We start from the raw sequence: 16,486 nt of genomic DNA on the forward strand, positions 1-16,486 counted from the left end.
ACTAAAAACATTGCAAAATGTGTAATTACAAATATATTTAAATACAAAACATACACGTTTCAATAGAAATTACATTAAAGTATATTTTAGTTTACGGTAATTGCTTGTCAGTACATTCGGCAGTACACTTTAACCATATTTCAAAGACAATTAAGAAATTACATTAATATGTACTTAAATCCTAATAAAAGTGGGTCAAAAAGCACTCTTAATTTCAGCTAATTTCATTTAATATGAATTTACACTATGATACATTTTCATTTTATTCTGAATGACATGCAATTAAGTGTCCAAAAACATTACATTCAGTTCACACTTAAGTACTGTATATTCTTTTAAAGTAGATTATTTCCAAAATAACCTTTTTAAAAGTATGCTAAAAGGGTTGCACATATTAAAAGTGCATGTGTTATGACCAGTCATAGCAAGTTTTAGACATTTAAGAGCTTATTTGCACATATTACTCACACAAATTCACTATGTGGCTTAAAACGTAGTGCACAAGTCATATGGACAACTTGTAAGATACTTATGGTGCATAACAACAGCTGAAATATTATGCTAATTTTCTATAGATTTACACACAAGAACAAAGTAAAACGGGTTTAGATGTTTCGGGTGAACGGGAGTGAACAGTGTCTGGCTGAGAAACACTGAAAGCCTCTACAATACAATATAGCATCCTAAATAACCAAATGTGTGGCTTAAAAATATCACTAAAATGGAAATCCTAAACAAGCCCTGGCTGATAAAACCCCAAAACAACTTGTAAGTCCAATCTTCCATACTGCACCTATGAGACAGTTTGACCAGCAGAATTAAAGCAGTGGTTCAATTACTCCTGTCAGGCTTGCAGGATTTATATCACTCTCTCAGCTCAGGAGCCGAAGATCAATAACAATGTCAGCTTTCATTTATGTACGCCACTATGAACACACATTTCTGAATGCCCAACATCTCAAATACAATCCAATACGGCGACTCAGTGAATGAGGGGTCAGACACAAAAGATAGCAATGATTTAAGCCTGACCAGAAAGGATTGCATATGAGACCAATTCATACAGCAAATACACAAGCACATGTGCTTTAAGCCTTACGAGCTGTCAAATATTGAGACTTGATTAATGCAAAAACATTTTCTCCCTAAATTCTCTCACCTTACTGATTTCAAAGCCAAACACTTCTTCAAAGTACGCCGGCTGACTGATGAGCAACAAATAGAACGTCCAGCTCCGGCAGAAGTTAGCCACAATGATTGCATAGACCGGCATGGAGGTGAAGAACTTCCTCCAGGGTGTCTTGTATTTCTGTAGAAAAAAGAAACATGTTTCACGAGTTCACACTTACAAATAAGTCAGATAGAATAAATGCGTATTTGGCGTGCTGTCCGAGGAGAGGGCTCCGGGCTCGGTATTCGGCCCGAACCCAGAGTACTCCCCCCGTATTCCTGGCTGTGAAAGAACAAGCCAAGAGTGAGGAGTCGGGGTGGTGGAGGGATGCTGAAAACTGTCAAGGAATGTTAAGTGAGTTGACAGAGTCAATATATATATATGCTTCCTCTCATGCTGATAGGGTAGACATGGTAATTGTTTGATGACGACTTGATTGATTGATTATTTGAACGTGCTCCTCCCGAACTTTGTTTATAAAACATCATTAATAAATCTATATAAGACCTAGCATGAAGATGTTAAGCAATCAAAACATTTTGACAAACATGAGTTTTTAACTACAACTTTCCAGTCTCTCTATTTATGAAAATTCAGAAGTTGAATGAATTCTAATGAGATAAAACATTTTGAAAGAAACAAAGAAAAAAACTTTAAGTCGTTTACACGACTAATCATGGAAAACGGAAAACTTTTTATGCGTTTTGGCCGTTCATTTAGATGACTACAGTGTTTTGGGGGCCTGAAAACAAACTTTAGAAAATGGATTTCAAAGTGCAAGTTTTTAAAAACAATACCGTTTTTTATCTCCGTTTAAACTTGAATTTGTGAAAATGGTGACGTCATACGCATATTACATGTTCAGTCTATAGATGCGTAGTTTGTCTTCATTATTTCCTGTTTCCTTCCTGTTGTCATGGTTTCTAGCACGTTTATCATTGGTTGTCATGGTTACTTATTTATTCATTGATTTCACACGCCTGTTCCTTGTTATGATCTTTAGTTAGTTGTGTATATAATGCCCTCATTTTTCATTTACTCATTGTTGGGTGATGGATGTGCTAATGAACACTTTCTTTGATTCTTCGTGTTGGATTATTCTCTTTTGTTTTGTTTAATAAAGTTATGCTGTCATTTAGATCCGCTACACCAGGCATTCTCAACCCTGGTCCTGGAGGGCCACTGTCCTGCAGAGTTTAGGTCCAACCTTGATCAAACACACCTGAGCTAGCTAATTAAGCTAATTAAGCCTTTCAGGATTACTGGAAAGCTACAGGCAGGTGTGTTTGATCAAGGTTGGACCTAAACTCTGCAGGACAGTGGCCCTCCAGGACCAGGGTTGAGAATGCCTGCGCTACACCTTGCCTCATCTTCTTCCTCAGCCTGAACATTACATAGTTCCTGTATTTATTTACACTTAACAGCATGTAATGTATTTATATCAGTGATGGGAAGTTTGGATCATTTTACTGACTCTCTTGTTCAATCTCGTTCATAAAAATGAACAAATCTTTTTTCGAGTCATTTCGTTCATTTAAGGGGCTTTAAATGTTATACTTTTAACAGGCAAATTGCCCGAACACATCCACCTACGCAATCTTGATCATATTCTGAATTAAGAAATCATTATAATGCAGTCAAAAATAATTTACAGGGAACATATTTAATTATGACCGCCGCTAGCGTAGCTAGCCGGTCATATAGGGATTGTCAAAGTTTTTTTTTTTTTTTTTTTTTCGTCACCTTACTGAATTTTTCGTCAACGATACCAGGGACACCGAAGCACCGGGGAACATGAAATTTGGTGGGCATGTAGCCCCACTAGACTTCTAAGGAAAAATTTCGTTTGGTCCCCGGGGGCCACTCCCCCCCTGCGCTGGGCCCCCCCAAACCCCCAAAAATGCAGTTTTTCCTAAATAACTACCTGAACCGTGGCACCGAGGATGAAGAAATTTTTATGGTATGTTGGTCTACTAGACTTTTACGGAAAAATTTCGTTTGGTCCCTGGGGGCCACTTCCCCCCCCGCGCTGGGGCCCCCTTAAATTTTTCGTCAACGATACCAGGGACACCGAAACACCGGGGAACATGAAATTTGGTGGGCATGTAGCCCCACTAGACTTCTAAGGAAAAATTTCGTTTGGTCCCCGGGGGCCACTCCCCCCCCGCGCTGGGCCCCCCCAAACCCCCAAAAATGCAGTTTTTCCTAAATAACTACCTGAACCGTGGCACCGAGGATGAAGAAATTTTTATGGTATGTTGGTCTACTAGACTTTTACGGAAAAATTTCGTTTGGTCCCTGGGGGCCACTTCCCCCCCCGCGCTGGGGCCCCCTTAAATTTTTCGTCAACGATACCAGGGACACCGAAACACCGGGGAACATGAAATTTGGTGGGCATGTAGCCCCACTAGACTTCTAAGGAAAAATTTCGTTTGGTCCCCGGGGGCCACTCCCCCCCCGCGCTGGGCCCCCCCAAACCCAAAAAAATTCAGTTTTTCCTAAATAACTACCTGAACCGTGGCACCGAGGATGAAGAAATTTTTGTGGTATGTTGGTCTACTAGACTTTTACGGAAAAATTTCATTTGGTCCCCGGGGGCCACTCCCCCCCCCCCGCGCTGGGGCCCCCGTAAATTTTTCGTCAACCATACCAGGGACACCGAAACACCGGGGAACATGAAATTTGGTGGGCATGTAGCTCCACTAGACTTCTAAGGAAAAATTTCGTTTGGTCCCCGGGGGCCACTCCCCCCCTGCGCTGGGCCCCCCCAAACCCCCAAAAATGCAGTTTTTCCTAAATAACTACCTGAACCGTGGCACCGAGGATGAAGACATTTTTATGGTATGTTGGTCTACTAGACTTTTACGGAAAAATTTCGTTTGGTCCCTGGGGGCCACTTCCCCCCCCGCGCTGGGGCCCCCTTAAATTTTTCGTCAACGATACCAGGGACACCGAAACACCGGGGAACATGAAATTTGGTGGGCATGTAGCCCCACTAGACTTCTAAGGAAAAATTTCGTTTGGTCCCCGGGGGCCACTCCCCCCCCGCGCTGGGCCCCCCCAAACCCCCAAAAATGCAGTTTTTCCTAAATAACTACCTGAACCGTGGCACCGAGGATGAAGAAATTTTTATGGTATGTTGGTCTACTAGACTTTTACGGAAAAATTTCGTTTGGTCCCTGGGGGCCACTTCCCCCCCCGCGCTGGGGCCCCCTTAAATTTTTCGTCAACGATACCAGGGACACCGAAACACCGGGGAACATGAAATTTGGTGGGCATGTAGCCCCACTAGACTTCTAAGGAAAAATTTCGTTTGGTCCCCGGGGGCCACTCCCCCCCCGCGCTGGGCCCCCCCAAACCCAAAAAAATGCAGTTTTTCCTAAATAACTACCTGAACCGTGGCACCGAGGATGAAGAAATTTTTATCGTATGTTGGTCTACTAGACTTTTACGGAAAAATTTCGTTTGGTCCCCGGGAGCCACTTCCCCCCCCCGCGCTGGGGCCCCCTTAAATTTTTCGTCAACGATACCAGGGACACCGAAACACCGGGGAACATGAAATTTGGTGGGCATGTAGCCCCACTAGACTTCTAAGGAAAAATTTCGTTTGGTCCCCGGGGGCCACTCCCCCCCCACGCTGGGCCCCCCCAAACCCCAAAAAATTCAGTTTTTCCTAAATAACTACCTGAACCGTGGCACCGAGGATGAAGAAATTTTTATGGTATGTTGGTCTACTAGACTTTTACGGAAAAATTTCGTTTGGTCCGCGGGGGCCACTTCCCCCCCCGCGCTGGGGCCCCCGTAAATTTTTCGTCAACGATACCAGGGACACCGAAACACCGGGGAACATGAAATTTGGTGGGCATGTAGCCCCACTAGACTTCTAAGGAAAAATTTCGTTTGGTCCCCGGGGGCCACTCCACCCCCGCGCTGGGCCCCCCCAAACCCAAAAAAATTCAGTTTTTCCTAAATAACTACCTGAACCGTGGCACCGAGGATGAAGAAATTTTTGTGGTATGTTGGTCTACTAGACTTTTACGGAAAAATTTCATTTGGTCCCCGGGGGCCACTCCCCCCCCCCCGCGCTGGGGCCCCCGTAAATTTTTCGTCAACCATACCAGGGACACCGAAACACCGGGGAACATGAAATTTGGTGGGCATGTAGCTCCACTAGACTTCTAAGGAAAAATTTCGTTTGGTCCCCGGGGGCCACTCCCCCCCCGCGCTGGGCCCCCCCAAACCCAAAAAAATGCAGTTTTTCCTAAATAACTACCTGAACCGTGGCACCGAGGATGAAGAAATTTTTATGGTATGTTGGTCTACTAGACTTTTACGGAAAAATTTCGTTTGGTCCCCGGGGGCCACTTCCCCCCCCGCGCTGGGGCCCCCTTAAATTTTTCGTCAACGATACCAGGGACACCGAAACACCGGGGAACATGAAATTTGGTGGGCATGTAGCCCCACTAGACTTCTAAGGAAAAATTTCGTTTGGTCCCCGGGGGCCACTCCCCCCCCGCGCTGGGCCCCCCCAAACCCCAAAAAATGCAGTTTTTCCTAAATAACTACCTGAACCGTGGCACCGAGGATGAAGACATTTTTATGGTATGTTGGTCTACTAGACTTTTACGGAAAAATTTCGTTTGGTCCCCGGGGCCACTTCCCCCCCCGCGCTGGGGCCCCCGTAAATTTTTCGTCAACGATACCAGGGACACCGAAGCACCGGGGAACATGAAATTTGGTGGGCATGTAGCCCCACTAGACTTCTAAGGAAAAATTTCGTTTGGTCCCCGGGGGCCACTCCCCCCCCGCGCTGGGCCCCCCCAAACCCCAAAAAATGCAGTTTTTCCTAAATAACTACCTGAACCGTGGCACCAAGGATGAAGACATTTTTATGGTATGTTCGTCTACTAGACTTTTACGGAAAAATTTCGTTTGGTCCCCGGGGGCCACTCCCCCCTCCCCACGCTGGGGCCCCCGTAAATTTTTCGTCAACCATACCAGGGACACCGAAGCACCGGGGAACATGAAATTTGGTGGGCATGTAGCCCCACTACACTTCTACGGAAAAATTTCGTTTGGTCCCCGGGGGCCACTCCCCCCCCGCGCTGGGCCCCCCCAAACCCCAAAAAATGCAGTTTTTCCTAAATAACTACCTGAACCGTGGCACCGAGGATGAAGAAATTTTTATGGTATGTTGGTCTACTAGACTTTTACGGAAAAATTTCGTTTGGTCCCCGGGGGCCACTTCCCCCCCCTGCGCTGGGGCCCCCGTAAATTTTTCGTCAACGATACCAGGGACACCGAAACACCGGGGAACATGAAATTTGGTGGGCATGTAGCCCCACTAGACTTCTACGGAAAAATTTCGTTTGGTCCCCGGGGGCCACGGGGGTAGGATGATACTGTCACACACACACATGCAGGAATACAAACAAACGCAAGCATGCACACACACTGACATCCACACGCACAGACACACACCCATACACACACATACAAATCCACATGCACAGACACACACACACACAAACACACACGCGCACACATGTACGCACACATACATACACGCACAGACACACACACACACACACACAGACACACACATACACAAATACACACACATACACACACACACACACACACACACACACACACACAGACAGACATGCACATACTATAACTTTTTTTAGGTATATACATAAACACGCAATACAGCCAAATTACTCTACGTCATTTATTTTTGTGGAAAGCCAGTGCAGGCCTGAGCGGCGGTCATATTTTGTACCGCGATGCGGTACATCTAGTTACTTTACCTTCTGAGTCTTTCGTTAATTTGTCACGTGACAGATTAATTTGTCACGTTAAGTTCATAAACGACTCATCACTAATTTATATTCTCAAGCTGCACAACTGCCATTGACATGAAAAGGAATCTAAAAGATTCTCAAGCTCTCCAGGGCAAAAGCTCTTAGAACACAGACAACATGAGAGAGAAAAAAAAAGATCTACTTCAGCACTGCTACCTGAAAGCTAATAGACAAGGACTAATACCCAAATTTGATTTCATGGGATCTTCGGATTTCTCCAGGAGAAACCACATAAGAAAACGTACCTCAGACGGCCCAAGTAGATTGGCACTTTCTCCGATACTCTCCTCTATGTAAGTTCTCTCTTCATCTGTGATGGTGGGATGATCTGCTGGGCTCTCATATGAAACCAGAATCCAAAACATGTACCAGAAAATCCCAAAACACCCTGTAGCCCAATGGAGAGAAAATCATGGAGAACAAGTACACACAAAAAAGAACATTCTGTTATCATTTCAGAGTTCGCAGACAATATTATAAACCTACCATATATATAGAAGACAGAAGACCAGCCTGAATACTGCACTAATATTCCTGCCAACGGCATCGCGATCACAGCACCCGCGTATGAACCTGAAACAGGGTGTTTGTAAAGGTTTTATTTTGGGTATTCTGTGTTGTGTATGCTTTTAAAAAGCCAAACTGTATTTACCACAAAATGAGGTGGTTGCTAGGCGACTTCTCTCAAGGGGTGGAGCCCACTTGCTCCAAATTCCATGGCATGCTGGGTAGGTCACACCCTGGACACACACAATATTTTATATATATATTACAATAGTGTTATATATGTATACATAAAAAAGATACCTATATATGATATACATATATACATAAAAGAAAGATTTTAAATATTTTCATTACGTAATGTAGACATGGTCAATACAAATCTGCTGAAGTTCAAACTGAGCATCAGAATGGGGAAGAACGGTGATTTAAGTGACTTTGAACATGGTGCCAGACGGGCTGGCCTGAGTATTTAAACTGCTGATCTGCTGGGATTTTTACAAAACTGAAACTATCCAAAACTATAAATATCCAGTGAGAGTCAGTTCTGTAGGCGGAAATGCCTTGTTGATGCCAGAGGTCAGAGGAGAATGACCAGATTGGTCGAGCTGATAGAAAGGCAACAGTAACTCAAATAAACACTCGTTACAACCGAGGTCTGCAGAAGAGCATCTCAGAACGAAAAACACGTCCAACCTTGAAGCAGATGGGCAACAGCAGCAGAATACACTCCTGTCAGCTGAGAAATGAAACAGGCTACAATTCATACGGGTTCAACAAAATTGGACAATAGAATTATCAACTGGTCAGACAACTGGTCTGATGAGTGTCGATTTCTTCTGCGACATTCAGACGGTAGGGTCAGATTTTGGCATAAAGCAACATGAAAGCATGGATCCATCCTGGTTCAGGCAGCTGGTAACGGTGTGGAGGATATTTTCTTGGCACAATTTGGGCCTCTTAGTACCCAGTTTTGGGGAAAGTTACAGTAATGCATGTTGCATTACTCCCTTAAAAAGTAATTGCGCTACTTGGTTACTTTTTTAGAAAAGTAATGTTATGTTACTTTAGCGTTACTTTTTCTCACCTGGGCTGAGCTTGTTTGTGGGGTTTTTTTTGTTTTTTTTTATAATTTTGAGCAAATGTAAAGGCCCTTTCACACCAAAATTGAAATAATAAAGCTGAAGGAAATGCAAATTCACTCCTGTACAGTAGAAGGCGCAGCTCAAACAAAGCTTTCAGCAGTGCTGCTGTTCTGGATCGCAGAAGAATAGAATGCGGGAGAAGAAAGTTTAACCCTTAAGGCTGATTTATACTTCTGCGTAGGACCTACGCCGGAGCCTCTACGTTGTAGGCTACGCGTTGGTTTTCATTTATACTTCTGCGTTGTTGTTCGCGCTGACGCACAATTACACATGGAGAGGGAGTATGTGGAACCCGAGGGAGTGGTTCTAGCAGACCAATCACAGCGATTGCTTGCGTAGAATTGACGCGTTGTTACATTTTTGGAGAGGTGCGCGTCAGGGTACGCCGAAGGGTATGCGTGCTACACACAGCCTACGACGTAGCTACGGCGTGAGTTCGACGCGGAAGTATAAATTGGACTTTACTTCACCAATAAAATTCTAACGTCATATTTGATTATGGTTTAACTGAATCATTAAAAGTCAGAGGCAAGTACATTGGTCAATAAAGTGAGATTAAATGCATAAAACATTTGTTTTATTTAACATATTTAATTATTGGAGGTTTGCGTAATATTCTGATTTTGCATTTCACAAATCTTATTCATTTAGAGGAATACTGAATCTTTTTTTGTGCAAGTGAGATTAGTAAACACATATTCACATTTCGACTAGAACTACAATAACCATCATGTTTACACACAACGCCTCTGAACTTACTCACATTTTTTCTCAACACGGGGACGAGAGAGCTAGTCAAAAAATGGGAAAACAAAGTAACTTGCATTACTTATTTGAAAAGGTAACTTTGTTACTTTGTAAATGTTGTTGTAAATTTAAAAGTAATGCGCTACTTTACTAGTTACTTGAAAAAAGTAATCTGATTGTAATGTATTACTCCCACTGTTAATACCAACTGTTAAGCATAGTTTATATATATATATATATATATATATATATATATATATATGCAATAAAAATATTTAAAAGCTCCAGAACAAAAGTTCTAAAGAAATACCTTACAAGGGGTCATAAAAAACAGAGATGAATCTAACCCTTAACAAATGAACAATAACGCATACAATCGCAATTCAAATAAGGATTAATGATCCATGCAGACTTGCGCAAACGCAAGCAGATCAGATCTGATTCACCACAAACACACTAATGCTGCCCATTAAATCTTCATTACTAGCTAATTGTCACAGAATCAGTCACTGATAGACACAAATTGCTGCAGCCAGCAAAGGAAAGCACATCCGCAGAGCTAATGTCAATACACACAACACAAGCTAGTGTGGTTACAATAACCTCAAATGAGTTTTAATTCATGTACAGTCAGCACTCATCATATACTGAACAATAGTGTAGAATAGCAGGCGACCGGCGCACAGACAAAGCCAGCAAGCAGCTGCAAATACTCTTTCAATGTTCATCCTTTGAGTTTTGTTTGAATAAGAGATGACATCATAAGTCAGTATACTCTCCTTTTCAAGCGTTTCATTTTTCATAATTTGTTTATTCACTCCTGTGCTTTCAGTGTGTCTGCTGTGCTGATGTACACTCTTAAAAATAAAGGTTTCAAAAGGGAGGTTTTTCGCAGTGATGTCATAGAAGAACTATATTTGGTTCCCCAAAGAACCTTTCAGTGAACAGTACTTAACAGAACCATTTTTTTATGGTTTTAACATTTTCTTAAAAATCTAAAGAACCGTTTTCCAGTGTAAATAACTTTTTGTTCCAAGGATGTTAGAGATTCTGCATGAAACCATCAATGCCAATAAAGAATCTTTATTTTTAGGAGTGATAGTGGGATAATGAACCTGGGACGTCCAATTACCTTTTTTTCAAGGAGGACGATCAAGGGATTACAATGGTCATAGAGGCAATACACAAATCCACACTACACAAGTTTTCTCTAACCGGTGTTATGTGCGTTGGTGTAAAATAAATGGTTCAAAACCATCTTAAATTAGCATATTTTTGAGAATTCAATCCAGGTAAATTTCGATATCCTCATATAGACAAGAGTCAATAATAGCATATAAATCAAGGCAGATTTGAAAGGGTTAGTTCACCCAAACATGAAAATTCTGTTATCATTTACTCACCCTCATGTTGTTCCAAACATGTATGAGTTTCTTTCTTCTTTTAAACACAAAAGAAGATCTTTTAAAGAATGTGGTTACCAGACAGCCTATGGAAGTCACATTCTTCAAAATATTTTCCTTTGTGTTCAACAGAAGAAAGAAACTCATACAGGTCTGGAACAACATGTAATGATTACAGAAATTTCATTTTTGGTTCAACTATTCCTTTAATTGAAAGATTGAACTGTTTTCTCATTGCAAAACAATGGCTTGATATTTTTAACCTGACCTTTACATTGTTTTAATAGTTTGTTTCATAATCATTGAAATTTAGCTCAAAAATGTTCTAAGTGAAAATTCGTTCTGAAAAGAAAAAAATATTTCCCAGCTTAATGACTTGATTTCTTCACATACAAAAGAGATATTTTGAAGATATGTTTTTGTCCATATTGTTCAAGTCAATGGGGTCCAAAATATTTCTTGAAGTATCTTCTTTTGTGTTTCACATTTAACCCTCTATGGTACGCAATATGATATCAATGAGGAAATAATTGTTTGTTATGTTATGGTAATAAGGAATGACATTTTAGGTGAACTATCCATTTTGAAGGAGTTACACCGCACTCACGATCACCAAGTTGCCAGACAAACAAGACTGAAGATCTCAAGAAATAAACTGTCTGCACACTTAAATCCTTTAAGCAAATTTAATCACCAAGCTTTCGGTCAAACGACCATCCTCAGGGCACTATCTAGGTGAACTAACTATGTGAACTATCCCTACAAGCACTCCCAAAGTTTTAAAACGTTTAGCTTTATGTCTAAGGAAATCCATGTTCATTCAAAATATATTAACATTAATGCAAATTGAATAATTTAATGTGAATTGAATAACTATACTTTTTTTTAATTGTGCCTTTTACTGTAACATTCATCTGTGTGTAACTACTTGTCCCATTGACTTAAGTGCATTACTGTAAACACAATTTTAATTTGTTCTGAACTGAGAGATTTGTAGAAATAATTTTCTATGATAACTGATATCATGTTACAAATGCTGTCCAGTTAAACTTGACCACAATAATATTTCAACATCTGGTTGCTATAGGGGGGCTGAAGCTGTTATATGTTTAGTGTAAATGCTCTGGATAAAACATTAAACAGTAATTTGATAATCATTGTATGGAATAAAAGAAAGAACAGAGTCTTACTTCCACCAGGCCCTGCAGGATCCTCACGAACATGACACAGCCGTAGTGCACACGTGCAGCAGAGGGGATGAACATGTTGAGTGTGGACGTCAGCAGGATAGCAGCACCAAACACCCTGGAAATCACAGTGGGCAGAAAAACAATGAGATACTCTTTAATTAATGACTGAAAGTGCAGATGCAAGAAACTGAGCAGGAAACATGCCAGGACCCGATAGCTAAGAACATTTACTCAGTTTAACTCAGTTTTACCCGAAGGCATCAGTGTCTAGTAGAGAAATGATTCTAAGAACGCTCAAAGGCAGGAAAACATGTTTTATTAATTGTGTGCGGAATCTAATTTACACGAGCTGCAGCCATCGGTTTTAATGTGTGAAATCAAATTCATGTAAGTGAAATCTCAAAATTCTAAAGCCAAGATGCAAAGACAATGAAATCAAAAATCGACATTTAACAGGTCCACAGGCAGACATGTTCCTTTATATGCATGCAGGCTCAAAATGCGCACTTGCTTAACATTTAAAAAACGCAATCTCTCTCTATATATATAGCCTATTTAAACATGTCCTATGTAAAAACATGAGTCTATATCAGTCAAAGGGAGTTATTTTGTGCCTCAGAAGCGCACAGACACGTGATCATGTCTGCTGGTTAATGAGGTCTCCAGAGGAAAGCGTGTCTGCTCTTCTGCATTCAGGGTTCATGGCAACCAAATAAAGCACAGACAGGGAAGGATATGGCCTTTCAACCTAATATAAACACCTATGTGAAATAAATCTCTAGGCTTTATTTTGTAAATTTTGTAAATATATAAATTGATAATTAAATATTTGTAAAAATTAAACGTAGGCCTAGCCTATAAACAGTTTCTATATGCGTGTGGTGAATTACCTGTTGGCAGCCAGTCGTGAGGATATATATCCACCTGGGATCTGTGTCACTATATAGCCCCAGAAAAACGAGCCGTGGATCATTCCCACCGTCTCCGGATCCCAGTTAAACTTAGCTTTCTTATGAAAAAAAAAATATATATATTATATAATAACGCACGGTTAATGCAGCTGTCATTTTATAAACATATGAAACACTGTAACTTCAAAAGTTTTCAAGTGAAACATTTTCCATTTGTTTTTCCTCATAAAATGTAGATATTTTTTGAAACAGTGGAGGTGTTTCTTCACATGAGGATGCTCTGAGTGACAGGGACTTGAGGGAGGAGCACTGGCTCTGAGAGTCTCACCTCTGTGATTATGATCTTTCCATCTTTGTGAATGGTGCTGTTGTTGACCATGCCGACGATCGCGACCCCGAGGTTACAGCGGATCCCGAACGAGATGCAGAAGCCGAGGCCGCTCATGATGGCGATGATGTAGCGGCGCGGGAGCCCGAAGCACGTGCAGTCGCACAGTGGCGCTTTCTTCTCTTTCATTTGCGTGGGACGCCCATCTTCCGTCAGCTCGATCACCTCACCCGTCTTCTGCTTCTTCTCCATCACCCTGTGAAGATACAACATTGCTCACTTTCTACATAAAAAAAAAAAAAAAAAAAAAACTATAATTTTGTGTGTGTGTGTACGTGTGTGGAGTGTTCTGGGAACGTTAGTTTATAATAAATACATTTTATTTAAAATAATTTTTTTAAAAGCAAAGGAAAATAACCATTAGGCTAAACTACAACATTCGAATATTCGATCATCTCACAAAAACGTCACTCTAGGCCTAATATAAAGTTCAAAACCCGAAACCTATTCCCTGCAGGAAGAAGAAAAAAAATCCCGGAACGTTAGTCGAACGTTATTCTGTGTTTGCTAATAGACTCTTCAAAATACATAGCCTATCTCTGTAAAAAACAAATAGGCTACAAAATATTTTTATTTTTTATTTTGTTTGGATATGATGTTATCATGTTTGTTTATTTTATTTTATTTAATAATTAAGTCAATCAACCATTCAGCAAAATAACAGGACAGACAGAGTTAGGCTATATATCTCTGTCTGATCACGATTTGGCAAACTGAGTTATTTGCACCGCATTGCAGCATTTTTATCTCTTACATCCTTATATAAATACATATCTACAGCCTTAAATGCAGTGACCATATTTTTATTTTATTTTTTATTTATTTTTCAACACATTTTATGGCTGCTTCAACAGTTAAATATAAGGGGGGAAAAACATTAAAACAAACGAAATAGCCTACAAGAAATATTAGATTGTGTATCATATTACAATGACCGTTGTGATCACAGTGAAGAATTTTTTTTTTTTTTTCAGTGATGAAAACCATTCACTGATTCGTTCCGACTCTGAGCGTTTCATAACCACTGGCCTAACATGAAATATACAAAATACAAAAACGCTCTGAAAAAATGTTTTCATCGCACTGTTTTCATACAATACAAAGAATTTAGACGATTTTGACAAAGTAAAACGGAAAAAGCTGTGATTCTATTCTGAAATGTAATTGTTAGCTACTAAAAGAAATAGACAAGCCTACATTTTTGTGTGTTTTAACGTGAAAATAATGATGATAATAATAATAATAATAATTTAATTAAAGGGACTTATTCTAAGCTCGTCATGTCACGACTTTCTTTTCATGAATTATTAATTGATTCAGGAACGCTGTGGGCAGAGGAACGATCCTCGGAGGAATTCTTTCATCTCTAGATCTACACACGATCATATCACGATCTTTAACGCACACAGTAATTTCTGTCGAATTTCCTCCTAACGAAAAACGACGAAAAAAATGTGCCACACTACAAATTGTTTAATCACTATAAATGATGCGTTATGTAGCCATTTTTTTGTAGCTATGGGAGGGAAATAGGCTATTTGAATTTCTGTAGACATGAAAATTGTACTTTGACATCGAGATAATAATCTAATATTTTTCCTGTCTTAATTTTTTTTGAATGAAAGGGGCTGATACCTGTGCATGTGTCCCAGGGTTTTCCCGGCCAGATTCCTCAATCTCTCCTTACCGGGAGCCAAAACTCGTTCCTTCATCGTATCCATCTCCAAAGATAATATTCCACTCGATATGAATAAGAAATTTTAATTTGAATTGGCTGTAAGATATTTCAGCATATTCCTTGAGTGTGGAAACCTGAGCAGTATTTTTTGACCCAGTAAAAAAATTGCGTTTTTATTCCTTGTAGACGACTTACAAAACAAAAAGATAATCAATCAATTAAAATCTTGTTTCACAGTCACTGAAATGTCCTTTGGAACTCCCTTTCCGACTTCTGTAATTCCTCGCTTTTCCATTTTGTCGACATATTTTTAATCACAAACGAGAATAATCCATCAGATTTCACCTTTGAAAAAGCCAGAAGATGGAAGATGACAAAGACAGAAGAAGGAAAATAAACGTGGAGCGGTGGAAGCCAGCACTAGGTGCGGGAGCGCGTTCGGGACCGTGGACAGGGAAAGCGCGCGTCCAGAGAGACAGACAGCGAGTGAACTGCGCGCTCCACACCTGCGCGCTCCCCTCGTGCACTCATGAACTGCTTAAAAGAAATGTATTGAAATCTAGCAATAAGCAAAGATCCATTGGCAAACATATTTATGAGTCATATTATATTATTATTTGATGCATTGAGTGGTTTTATCAGGTGCTTGCAAAAATGCAAACCTTCAAGTCATCAGTTTTGACTGGCATTGTATGGGCTCTTGGGACGAGACAATTGAGTAGGTTATTGTTGGAGTCAGAATTAGAATTGTTTCCATTCATTTAGGAATATTCATGATAGATTATACCAACAATACCAATAATCATTTATTAAAACAGGGTTGGGCATGAAAAAAATATTTTGAATAATGACCACAAGAGGGCGCTAGACTCTGTGTCGTGTTGTTTGCCCTGATCTGTTAAATTATTCATAAATACATATATGCAGTGCAACTCATAAAACAATAGATAATCAATTGCTGTTTATTTGAAATTTAGCAAACTTGCAGCTCCAGTAGTAATGAAAAGATCAATCTTGAAATATGCCATGGAAACTAGCATATATAAACCTTAATTAAACAATTTAACAATAAAGTAAAAAGGAATTTAAACCTTTAAGATATTACGCTGCAGCAACATTGGACCAGCAGTTTGGAAAATGGATGGATGGATGTTTCAGCTGCGGCGCCATCTTCTGGTCAGACGCGGGAATTCATTCGGTGCTTCCGTCATGCACTATGAGTATTCTCTAGCCGTTGAATGTATATTATGGTTGTAGACTCGTTATTGTGGTGCATTGTGGGATTGAATGAGTGCACACTAATTTCCACTATGGTTTTGGACACACCTACAAATGGCTGTCCCCTCAAATAATACCCTAATTAAGGGTATAGGAAGCGATTTTGGGGACAGCCTTCGAAAGACAGTAATATTTATTCTGATGTCTTTTTAAAATATACATCATCTTTTCTTCTTGACTAAAATAAATAAATAAATAAATAAA

General features: G+C 40.3%; 1 protein-coding gene across 1 annotated transcript in view; it reads right to left on the reverse strand.

Annotated features, from left to right (window-relative positions):
• slc17a6a (solute carrier family 17 member 6a) overlaps positions 1 to 15,483 on the reverse strand; it is a 31,677-nt gene extending 16,194 nt beyond the window's left edge. Inside the window, exons 1-8 of the mRNA XM_082160461.1 lie at positions 14,962 to 15,483; positions 13,267 to 13,522; positions 12,918 to 13,036; positions 12,028 to 12,142; positions 7,691 to 7,778; positions 7,525 to 7,611; positions 7,284 to 7,426; positions 1,160 to 1,309 (exon numbers count right to left, since the gene is read on the reverse strand). Of these exons, the coding sequence (XP_082016587.1) occupies positions 1,160 to 1,309; positions 7,284 to 7,426; positions 7,525 to 7,611; positions 7,691 to 7,778; positions 12,028 to 12,142; positions 12,918 to 13,036; positions 13,267 to 13,522; positions 14,962 to 15,047 (1,044 nt within the window). The 5' untranslated portion in view covers positions 15,048 to 15,483. The remainder of the gene's footprint in view (positions 1 to 1,159; positions 1,310 to 7,283; positions 7,427 to 7,524; positions 7,612 to 7,690; positions 7,779 to 12,027; positions 12,143 to 12,917; positions 13,037 to 13,266; positions 13,523 to 14,961) is intronic.
• Positions 15,484 to 16,486: the final 1,003 nt, after the last annotated feature.

Source organism: Leuciscus leuciscus, assembly GCF_965113295.1.
Source record: "Leuciscus leuciscus genome assembly, chromosome: 25".
Taxonomy (NCBI): domain Eukaryota; kingdom Metazoa; phylum Chordata; class Actinopteri; order Cypriniformes; family Leuciscidae; genus Leuciscus; species Leuciscus leuciscus.